Raw genomic sequence first — 12383 nt, 5'->3', positions numbered from 1 at the left:
TATTTTTGTAAACATCTATTACAGCTTTTCTTATGAAGCTTGTAAAATGTTATACACTGTAAAGTTGTTGAATGGATAGTGCTATTTCAATATAAACACATGCATTATGAATCAATAATGAGATAGACACAAGATTTCCAAAATTTAGGTCATTAAATTAAAAACACAGGATTCTATCACATTCTTCAATAGTATTCAGGCTTTCAGATTTTGATTGGTTATAATCTAGTATAAAATATCAATGAGTGTAAGAATACAACTGATAAAAGAAAAAAGTTGGTCAAATGAATAATCTATATATGTATTCTGTTCTTTCCAATGTTTCATCACTTTGTTAATTCTTTACTTTTGATATTAAATGTTTCATGAACAATGTAAGGTATGATTTATATAGGTATCCAGGACTTGCAATTAAGATTGATAACTTTCCAATGGTAATAAATTATGAATTTATTATTTTTCTCATGTGCAGAGTGATTTTATTTTAGATTAAACTTAATAATGATGTTTGTGAAAACTAATTATTCCAATGTATGCTGTTTTAATAAGTAATGGATATTTTCACTTTAAGCAAATGACAGTTTAGTAGATAGTAGGCCTGGTATGAGAGGTGGACATCAGATGTGTGTGGATGTTTTAAGTGGTAAGGACATATTTGTTTCCTCTAAGTCAGACTAAGCTAGAGTTAACTAATTTATATTGTAAAATTAAGAATGGAAATGGGGAATCTGTCAAAGAGACAACAACATGACCATAGAAAAAACAATAGCAGAATTGTGTTTACCTCACCTCAACAAAAGTAGTATTATATAAAAACTATCTTCTTGTGATTTTTTTTCCAAAATTCTTTATTTCCTAGTCACATTGTAGTACTTTTCCATGTATAATTAAAAAAAAACAATATAATTTGCAATCTGTTGCTTGAAAATGTGCTTTCCACACTGGTGGATAATTGTCTCATTGACAACCATATCACATCTCCTTATCTTTACATTTTTGGAAATATCTTTTAATGCAAACCATACCTTTGCAAACTATAAATATTTAAACCTTTTTTTTATGTACACAGGACCATCTCAAAAGGCTCAAATGAATTATTGTCATATTTTGGCATCTTTGTAACTTTAAATATAATGCAGATGTAGTTTAATCTTGAACTTGCCACTGCAACTTTATATATCTAATTATTAAATGAAGTGATTTTTTTGTTAAAGAAAATTCATTGAATATAGTGATTATCTATAATCTTTGTTATATATATTATTTACCTTTGTCTGATGTCATTTCAGAAACTTTATATTTATTTGGTGGTTGGGATGGTAACCATGATTTAGCGGACTTGTGGATGTATCATGTACCATCTCGTGAATGGACGTGTTTATCTAGAAATACACAATTAGAGGTAGGTAACTAATCATACCCGTAGCCAGGGGGGTTCGGGGGGTTTGGACGAATCCCCCCTTGAAAACAAATAAGCACTGTTAAAGTCGATGTTCTGTTCGAATTGTGACTGTTAAAGTCGAGTTTGTGAGTCAAACGAAACCCCCTTTGGAAATTCCTGGCTACGGGCCTGCTAATAACTATGCTGAATTAAAAAAAATGCTATTTCTGCTTTCAAAATATTGAAAACTTTAGAATAATTCCAAACATCTCTTAAACATCCTGTAAGAGTCAAATGAGCTTTTCTCATCACAACTGTTGTTCCTATTTGCATCTCAACACATTAACATATAAAAAATCACTTAGACCAAAAAGTACAAGGACAAAAATGTTTTTTTATTGATTCTCACAGGAATAGTTCAAATTGTCATGTAGCAGGAAAATTGGTATAATGATCATTACTTTTTTGACAGAAAGCATAAAAATTCTTTAATTTCTAGTCTGACAGAAGTACATTTCCCTGTATAATAAAAAAAGATTAGAATTTGCACAATTTATTGTTTGGTTACAGAGCCAGTAAATGGTTCTGATTCACTTCTAAGAAATAATCTGATGATCTTAAACTTTAATGATGCGCTTTAGAAAAATATACAGTTGTCTTTTATTTGATGTACATGTATAAATCAAAGGTATGGTGAAAATTTAAAAAAAAAAAACCATATTGACTTTATGTAAATTTAATTCTTTTAAAAGATTGCCAGTTAATAATTTGATGTTATAAATAATTTTTCAGGGTGGTCCTGGTGCTAGATCATGTCATAAAATTTGTATTGATTATGAGAGAAAACAAATATTCACTCTTGGTAGATATTTAGACTCAGCTATGAGAACAACAGAAAATCTAAAGGTAAGTTCTATGGTTCATAGATAATTATAGAATAACTTGTCCAGACATACAAATCTGGAAAAATATTCAACAAATGACTAAACAACACCTAATTTCTTAATTGTTTTTCAGTAAATAAAAAAGGTCTTGACAATATTTATTGGTGTATGCAGTCAAGAGTAGGGAAATTGTCAGATTTACTTTACATTCATTAAGAACCAAAATAAAACTTTAAGTGATCAATATAACTGTAGTTTTATGTATTGAAGCTACTGTAAGATTGGAACATTTTTCTTGTGTCTAATTCTTGCTGTGTTTGCAGTAGGTATTTTGCCTTGGAATTATCCCTAAGCAAACATTTCACTCATTCGCTGTCCATTTTGATGCATAGTACAAGGGGATGAAATGATTTCAATGATCATGGCAAATATTTAACTGCCCTTTCTAAGACTCAAACTAAGAACAACTATTTATACATCCCCATTCTAAATTTTTATTTGGCTTTTGAGCATTTCTGATGAAAATAAAAACAAAAAAGATTTGGCCACACCATATTTAAAAGTATTATTTTCATTTTGTTATTTTATTCATATAATTTGTAGACTTTGTGAATTTAGTGCTTGACATTTAGTTTAATACCTGTTTATTAATATTTTTAGAAAGCCTTTGTTGACCCCTTCAAAGTCTCCAATAATTGAAAAAAATAGCTGTAGGAATACATATTTTTTTTCACTGAAGAATTTAGCTTTTTCAGATTTGCTTTATATAAAAATATATTTTGTTTTCAGAGTGACTTTTATATGTATGATATTGGTTCTGGAAAATGGACATTGATAACAGAAGATACACATGCCATGGGTGGACCAAGGCTAGTCTTTGACCATCAGATGGCAATAGATGTTGAAAGGAGAACATTGTTTGTGTTTGGTGGGCGAGTGTTACTAAGGTAAGATATACAAAATTGTTGTCTAAGCCTAAAAAAGTGTAAATGGAAATTGAAATGCCATCATGTTTCAAAACCATTTCCAAAAAACAATCAGTTTACTCCTTGAATTCCTACACCCTTTGATCAGCCAACAAAGGTAAGTATGTTGGCATTTAAGGAATAGTGTCTGTAAATTCATTTCTAAAGCAACAGCCGTTCACCATAAACTGCATTTACATAAATTCAATCTGTTATGTAAGCATTCCAGGAAGAAATATTTTATCAAATGTAGGCATTTCAGGGAGATTCTAACAGTCATGGGCAAAGTTTCTGACTTCTAACAGATGCTTTTAGGTGTAGCAGGATGAAAATAGTTTTGTTAGTATATCTTCCGTTATTATTTCAATATTATATTTTTTAATGAAACATGTGACATACATCTTCCTATATCTATGAATATAAAATCATTAATATGCCATGGTTGTTAATTTCAAATTTAAAACATGCAATTAAATTCAGTCATTCCAAAAGTAAAATTGTATATTATAAATTTCTGTGTTTTGTTTTCAGTCCAAGTGAAGGTGGAGAAAGGGGAAGTGAACCAATATTTAGTGGTTTATTTGCCTACCATATACCTACAAATACATGGAAACTGGTGATGGAAGATTGTGAACAACTTAGATCTAGAATAGGACATTCTATGTTGTTCCATCCAGTAAGTTAGTCCATATACCAGTTATATTATATATTATTGCCAGATTAATGCTGTGATCAAATTTCAGAATTTCCTCTTGAAATTTAAATTCTATGAAAATTGCTTTATAAGCACTTGCAAACATATTTTGCATCCTTTTGATCATGAAATAAACATGCTAGTTTAAAAGTTGCAATAAATTTTCTAAACTTTATCTTTTTAATTAATTCATGCATGAGAAAAAAAATTGCTGTTGTTTTCATGACAGATCATATTTCATTTTCAGAGAAAGAGATGTTTATATATCTTTGCTGGTCAAAGATCAAAAGAGTTTCTGAATGATTTTCTAACATACAACATAGACACAGGTCAGATAGATATGATTGTGGATGGAACCAAAAAGGACGCTCAAGGGGGTACGGTATCATCACAATCCATATTATTTGATCAGCCAGTTCATCATCCATATTACCGTCATGTCTTGAAAGACTTCGTCAAGACTTCTGGTGAGAATTGGGTCATCACAAAGTTTGAACGTTTTAGTGTTTTCAACTGTACACTATCACAAAGTACATGTATCTCTGCACATCTAATATGTTTTTGACTGATTACCTTTTAGATCATTCAGTTCAACAGTAGAATCCAAAGTAGGGATCCAGTTGAAAATAACCGTGCTCTGCAGTCATATATGTTACAAAGAATAGACGTTTTTTTTATGATTGGATATTTTATCTGAATATTCTTCAAAAGACCCTAAATCTGTCTCTGAATAATCTTCAGTCATCATACATCAACCTTAATTACGAAGTCAAATGTTTTGAATTGTGATGGGAAAAAATATTGAAAAATGTTTGACTTTTTTAAAAGTAATGACAGTCAAATTTTCTTATAAGTAATAATACTTCTATTAAATTCTAGTAAAGTATTTCTATTGTTGGAATGATCTGATCTCAACTGGTTTCCAGATAGCTGCAATAATGGTGTACAGGGATATAGGATGACTATGCACTAACATTTGGTGGTTGGGTTTTAATTTCTTTGCTGTGATTCTTTTTCATCATACCTTTCATCATAACATATTTGTTTTATCATCTTTTGAGTCTTTATATGTTTATAACCTAAACATGGGCACTTTAATTATACATGTACAGGAGGTAAGGATATAATAATTAACTTGGATAACTTGTGATTTTGTACAATATTGTATGGAAGACCATATTTTAGCTAAATGAAAAGGATTATAATACAAATAGAAGATTGGTTCTGTTGGCTAACTTCTTAAATCATTTCTAATCAGTCATTATACAAACACAAGTTCATGTTGATATTTGTATATATTATAACTTTTACCTTTATATTTAAAAAAAAAAACCCACAAAGGATGGTTGTTTATAATAGTATTTTAATAAGTGTTGAAACTAAATGCTTTTCTTTCACAGTTTTCATAGTTTTGCATCACTCTTCCACAACAAACTAAACATAAATGAGTTATTTTTGTACATAACTGACATAACATCAAATTTAAGCGACCCCTTTAATTTTATAGCAGCAGTTGCAATGTCAGTTTAAAGTTAAACCATATATGGCCAAATAGTTTCTTGTGGACTTAAGCTTGTAGTGTTCTTGAAAATGAGAGATTCTATATCTCTACAAAATTATCCCACTTTGTCAGATTTGAAGTATAATGCTTTACATCCATATTCAGATTTTATAAAGAAATGGTTGTCAAACAGACATACTTTTAATTGGAACTATTTTCCCTGGGAAAGTACTATTAAAAACTACTTAAATTACTATTAAAGTATTTCTATATTTACAGTACCAGCAGCAGGATTTACACAGAGAGCTACTATAGATCCTGATAAAGATGAAATACATGTATTGTCTGTAAGTAACAGGTTTGAATTTTAAATTCTGAAATTGTTTGTGCATAAATATTTTATAACAGAAGTTATCTTATTTTATGATTCCGCCCTTAAATGACAAACCTGATAAAAGTGAATACATTTCAACAACGAACAAATTCTACAGTTTCATTGGCGTTCAGTGTCATCAGATTTCAATACATATTTAGTGCCTTTAGAAATATGAGCTCTTGTCATATATTTCGTAACATTATACATAATCTTTTTTCAGGGTTTAAGTAAAGATAAAGACAGAAGGGACAATGTAAAAAATTCTCTATGGGTGTATGATATTAATAAAAATAAATGGTAAGATTATTTATAAAAGTAAATAAAAATGAAAAAAAATCTACATTATTGTATGTATGATATTCATAAAAGTAAATGGTCAAATCGTAAAATAATATAGATTGGTAGACTAAACCCTTATCTGTATATCTGTAGGTTAGGCATAGCCTTTTTTCCTGACGCATCCATTTTTGGGTTTCAAAAATAGTGTGGTTACAATAATGACAGCAAATGTTTAGAATCCTGACATAAACAAAGCAACTTGAATCCTAGAAAGCAAAGTTACAATGGTGGCAGGGGAAGCACCTATTGTTTAACTATTTGGCATTCAGTGAAATTGCTTGTGCATAGATAATTTCTAGCAGAAGCAAACATTCATATATTTCTGCCCTCAGAAAAGAAATTCCTTTCTTATATTTGAAATTCACATTGATCAGTTAATGTCATTAGCCAACCATTGCAGCAACTGAAACTCAGCCTTATTCATGTCTACATTTAAAAGTAACTGTTGATACCCGGTATAAGTGAATGATTTAATAACAGATTGAAAATAGTAATTGTTGAATTGTGTCTATTTACCCGGTAAACATTTAAGGTATGTATGTCATCTTCCTATCTTTTATATATATTTTTTAGGTCATGCATTTATAAAAATGAAAATTCTGGTCAACAATACTGGACGAAAATGCAGCATTTAGAACCTGTTCCAAGGTTTGCACATCAACTAGTATTTGATCATATTAAAAAGGTATAATAATTGAATACCAAGTTTTATTATATAGACTGATTTATTTTTAGAGCCAAACAATAGAATATACATTGCTCTTGTTCTTTTGAACTAATGCTATCTGTTCTCATTTATTGTCTTTAATATCATTGCTTGCATTGATGTACACTAACTTTGATGAAATTGATGATAATGATGGGTTGTTTTAGTGTCAAAACTATACTTTATGAGGGTAAAAGAAGTATGTTTGGACTTTTAAGAAATCCTGAACATATTTGAAAATGCCAATATTTCATTCATTTAATAGTACAAAGTTTGCACAAGTTAACAGTTTTATATTTAAAACGAACTTTAAAAATTTAATTTTTCATTGCATTGGCATTCATGCATCTTGGGTTTAAATAGATACTGAAATTATGAAACACATAGCTTTAAATTATGAAATATTGTTAAATATGAATACAAGATTTGTATATATGATCCCTTGAAATATCAATACATACTAGAACACACACACTAAATCACAGGTATTAAGAGCGTGGTCGAAAGTATGTAAAGTGTTGTAGGATGAATTTTGTAAAAGATTTAATAACTGGAGAATTTCAGGAAAGGTATCAAAAGTCATAGGTTGTTGGGGAAATTACAATTGTTCTCCCCTACAAAAAAATTGGAATTTTGGGGAAAAAACGGAAGAGGGAGGAGGCTCCTTTTTCCCCCCAAAATTCCAATATTTTTGTTTTCTATTAATTTTAATATGAACATACATTTAGTATATTATGAACATTCATTACTATACAAAAAGATATTTGCTCTTTACTATCAATTCTCAGTTTACCAATCAATGAATTTTTGTAACAGATTCAATCTTTTACGAAAATTTATAAAGTTTATGACTGGAGAATTTCAGAAAAGGTATCAAAAGTCATAGGTACTTTGGGACAGGACAATTGTTTTTCTAGCCCGGATCCTTGATTTTTCCATATTGTTTGGTTTTCTATATATTTTAATAACACAGGAATAATTTTAGCGGTTATCTGTATATTATGTTCATTCATTCCTATATATAAAGTGTATTAATTGACAATTATCAGTTTACTAATCGATCCACGGCGGTCATTGATATATTATAAAGACCCTCTCTATTTAATAGACTATGCAACTTCCGTGGATAGTAAACTTGAAAATGATAGCAGATAGCAAATACACTGTATTCGTAGTATGTTCAATGTATATAGAAAAAAGCAAATCGGAAGTCTAGTCCGACTTAAAACTTCGCCCTATGACGGAAACAATATCCGGATGCCTTTTTTCCAGTTTTCTCCAAAAATAGCTCAATCTGAAAAATCTTAAAAATAATAACAAATGAGACTATGCACTCTACCTATAGGACACAGAGGCATGATGTTTAATTTATTGTGGAAGGAAGAGAAGTGACACACAAAATGAGGTCTTCTCGTTTAATAGTATAGATGTATATTTTTGTAGTATTATTAAAGGTAATAATCATTTACATAAACTCAAATTTCAGTGTATTCAAATCTGTTGCTATTTTGCATGAAAACAATCAGTTACATCTTATAGTTGTATTTTAGGTGCATTATTTATTTGGTGGAAATCCTGGGAAGGAAAGCTTACCTAAAATGAGACTAGATGATTTTTGGTCATTAAAAGTAAGTAACAACTTGATCATTTATTATGTTCATTTTTGTACTTCTCAGCTCAAATGAAATTAGATTATGTTTACTTACAAGTACAAAATTCCTTTATTCTAATATTATAATATGATTGTGCTGAAGTTGAAAATTACAAAAAAGAAATATATGACATCAAAGCTTTTTGAAGCTGCCAAAAAAATGATGTTTATGAAATTGAGTTGTTGGTAGTAAAATCTTTCTTCTTTTGTTCTATAAACTTGTATTGCAATGAGTATCTGTCCTTTCACTCAAAGTTTATACATTATCTCCATCTGTTAGCAATCACTTTACTATGCACTACAATTCCTCAAAAAGAAGAAAAACAAGAATGTGTTCATAGTACAGTTATGCCCCACTCCCACTATCATTTTCTATGTTCAGTGTACTGTGAAATTGGGGTAAAAACTTTAATTTGGCATTAGAATTAAAGAGATCACATCATAGGGAAGATGTGTACTAAGTTTCAAGTTGAATGGAATACAACTTCATCAAAAACTTTCCTTGAACAGAAAACTTTGCCTGAAGACGAACTTGTGGATGCACAGACCTAAAATCATGGTGCCCTTAAGTGTAGCATAACAATCAGCATGCAAAACTAATGCTATATACACCCATTTTCACAAAATAAAGAAGTTACCATGTTCTAATTTATATTTTAGTTAGGAAGACCTTCTGCAGAAAACTTATTACGACGATGTCAGTATTTAATAAGGAAGCATCGATATCAGGAAATGGCGGAGCGATATCCAAAAGCTGCCATGGAATATTTACAAAAAGATTTAGCACAGATAGTGGATCATAGAAGTGAAGAAGAAAAACAAGAGGTCTGTTAGATGTTATAAATTAAATATTAGATTTCTCATGTTTTATTTAGATATAATTTAATTTTGGATGTAACACGTCTTCTGATTGGCTGACGTTATTTTGTTATGAGCCAATAGACATAATGTAGTCATGTGACAGTGACGTCATCAACGGTTTTTTTATGGTTTTCTACGGTTTAAAATGGAATTTAGAATTAAATTATAAGAAATGACTAATATTTTTTTCTGTCTATTCGAAATAACATAAAAAATGTGGTGCACACTGTTAAATAACCTGCTACGCGCGTTATTCAGTGTGCACCACATTTTTTATGTTATTTCTTCATAGACAGAAAAAATATTACAGTCATTCCTTAAATGGAGCTAAGTACTGGAGTTTTATTTTACAAATGTTACAGTATGCCAAACATAGCACTTCAAACTTTTATAGTTATTTCTAAACTTTCAATAGATATTTCAAAATAAAAACAAGATCCTACATTGAGTCAAGACAAACGTGTATTTTTTCTCCATATCGTACTGAAATAGATTTCATTGATTAGACATACATGTATTGTAATTACAGTTTCATCAGCTGGCATCAACATTATTTAAAACTGATGATGAAGATGAAGAAATGTTTGATGGTGAGTTGAGAATTTTTCGTTATAACTTGATACAATATTATTAACTGATTTCCAAAAAAATGTTCCATGGGGATTTCTACATGCGCTGATATTAAAATGTTTGTTGGCCCTGTTGTTATTAATGATATTTCCAATAAAAAAAAACTAAAATTTAAATACCATTTAAAAGAGAGGCAGAAGATACCAAAGGGCCATTCCAACTCATAAGTTGAAAATAAACTGACAACGCCATTACTAAGAAAGAACAACAAACAAACAACAGTTCACAAAACACAACATAGAAAACTAAGACTGAATGATTAATAGATTATATCTGTTATCAGTTTATTTGTTTCTTGGACATGAATGCAAGTGATGCAGAATAGCTTAAACTTATTGCTTAAAAATTTACAGGTCTCTTTGTCTTCTTTTGATTTAAGATGTACAAAGTTTGCATTTAATTCTTCTAGTTATAGTAAAATTAAACCTGTAAAATTTAAGTTAGTAAATTGTAATTATAAAATGAAAGAATGATAAAAAAAATCAGAAGTTTTAATTTGACCACATCAGATTAACCTGTTGTTATGCCCCACCTACGATAGTAGAGGGGCATTATGTTTTCTGGTCTGTGGCCCCATTCTTTCGTCCGTCTGTGTGTCCGTTCGTCTGTTCAGGTTAAAGTTTTTGGTCAAGGTAGTTTTTGATGAAGCTGAAGTCCAATCAACTTGAAACTTAGTACACTTGTTGCTTATGATATGATCTTTCTAATTTTAAAGCCAAATTAGACTTTTGACTCCAATTTCATGGTCCACTGAACATGTAAAATGAAAGTGGGAGTTTCAGGTTAAAGTTTTTGGTCAAGGTAGTTTTTGATGAAGCTGAAGTCCAATCAACTTGAAACTTAGTACATATGTTCCCTATAGTATGATCTTTCTAATTTTAATGCCAAATTAGATTATTACCCAATTTCATGGTCATTGGAACATGGAAAAGGATAGTGCAAGTGGGGCATCCATGTACTTTGGACACATTCTTGTTTACAGTGTATTGATAGTGGCATATGGTTAGGGGTTTTCACTTCCTAGGAAAGTTTGTAACAGTATCACATGGTAATTATTGGAATAAATGTACTATAACTATAACTATGATCTTTTGGAAACAAAAAATGATATTTACAAAAAGTATTGTAATGATTTCTTGTTTTTTTAATTTTTCAGACTCTATAACAGTAATGAGTGACCATTACCAAAGTCGGACTAATTTGTTTGATGAACTTGTGGCATTTTTCCCTGATGATATGACACAGCCTAAAGAAAATCTTGTTGATATGATACCGATTTGTTAAAAGTGGCATTTTTAATAACATCCTGGATGTACGCAATTGAGGTGTCTAAATAGATACCAGTTAAATGGTGTCTGAGTGGATACCAGTTTAATGATGTCTAACTGGATACCAATTTCATGGTGTCTGAATGAATACCAGTTTAATGGTGTCTGAATGAATACCAGTTTAATGGTGTCTAACTAGATACCAGTTTAATGGTGTCTAACTAGATACCAGTTTAATGGTGTCTAACTGGATACCAGTTTAATGGTGTCTAAATGGATACCAGTTTATATATGGCATTTGACCTTGGATATTTGAATTCTGTTATGGAATATGAAACCCTTATACTGTGATACTGTGTTTTAAAGTACTAAAAAATTATAAAAAAGAAATTGGTGCTGGACTACTGAATGAATACAATTATAAAAGAATTAATATTTGTTTGTATTATTTGTCTGATATGACAGGTGTGATTGCATTAATAATGCAAGACATTGCAATTATTTGACAGCATGTGTGACATTTATATTTCATCAAAAGCAACAGCAAGTTATTGAAATAAACTATTAAACAACAAGTTATTATAAAAATCTAGAAAATAATTACCAGCAGCAGTTTAGTGTTGTTCATGATTCCTTACTACATGTAGGCTTTTCTAATACAAACAACTATATAGGTTCTTATCTTTACTTTGCATCCAGCCATTATTTCAAATCTTCACTTTAAATCTATCTGAACTGAAAAATTTACCAAAACGTACAATATTTAACCACTTGAAAAACGAGTTCAATTAAAAATATTTCCACATGAAGAGGAGTAAAATTTACCAAAGAGATATGCAAGTTGATAAGTCAAAGACAAACTGAATGCCATGGCAACAAACAAACAAAAAAACAACAACAAATAAATAACTAAATAATAAGCAACATGAACCCCAACAAAACCTTGTATGAAGTCAGGTGCTCTGGAAGGGTAAGCAGATCCTGCTCCATATGAGGCACCTGTTGTGTTGCTCATGCAAGAACATCAATACAAGTACAACATTAAGAATATGTCTATACAAATGGTTCCATCAATGAGCCTTAAAAAGCTTGTCTTACTCATTATTCATGTCTTTTAAATTAAGAAC

The 12383-nt window shown here is 30.0% G+C and overlaps 1 protein-coding gene across 2 annotated transcripts in view; it reads left to right on the top strand.

Moving 5' to 3' along the window:
- Positions 1–11689, top strand: part of LOC134728091 (muskelin-like) — a 35990-nt gene extending 24301 nt beyond the window's left edge. Inside the window, exons 9-21 of one of the 2 annotated variants that reach the window (XM_063592510.1) lie at positions 572–643; positions 1290–1402; positions 2174–2287; positions 3055–3212; positions 3762–3906; positions 4172–4301; positions 5705–5772; positions 6022–6098; positions 6714–6825; positions 8397–8474; positions 9158–9322; positions 9888–9948; positions 11145–11689. In XM_063592510.1, the coding sequence (XP_063448580.1) occupies positions 572–643; positions 1290–1402; positions 2174–2287; positions 3055–3212; positions 3762–3906; positions 4172–4301; positions 5705–5772; positions 6022–6098; positions 6714–6825; positions 8397–8474; positions 9158–9322; positions 9888–9948; positions 11145–11272 (1421 nt within the window). In that variant the 3' untranslated portion in view covers positions 11273–11689. Of the gene's footprint in view, positions 1–571; positions 644–1289; positions 1403–2173; positions 2288–3054; positions 3213–3761; positions 3907–4171; positions 4392–5704; positions 5773–6021; positions 6099–6713; positions 6826–8396; positions 8475–9157; positions 9323–9887; positions 9949–11144 lie in introns of both variants that reach the window. The other variant, XM_063592501.1, reaches the window with a different exon arrangement.
- The last annotated feature ends 694 nt before the right edge of the window (positions 11690–12383 follow it).

Source organism: Mytilus trossulus, chromosome 1, assembly GCF_036588685.1.
Source record: "Mytilus trossulus isolate FHL-02 chromosome 1, PNRI_Mtr1.1.1.hap1, whole genome shotgun sequence".
NCBI lineage: Eukaryota > Metazoa > Mollusca > Bivalvia > Mytilida > Mytilidae > Mytilus > Mytilus trossulus.
The sequence above is the reverse complement of the archived record's forward strand: the minus strand, read 5'-3'. Positions and strand labels throughout refer to the sequence as shown.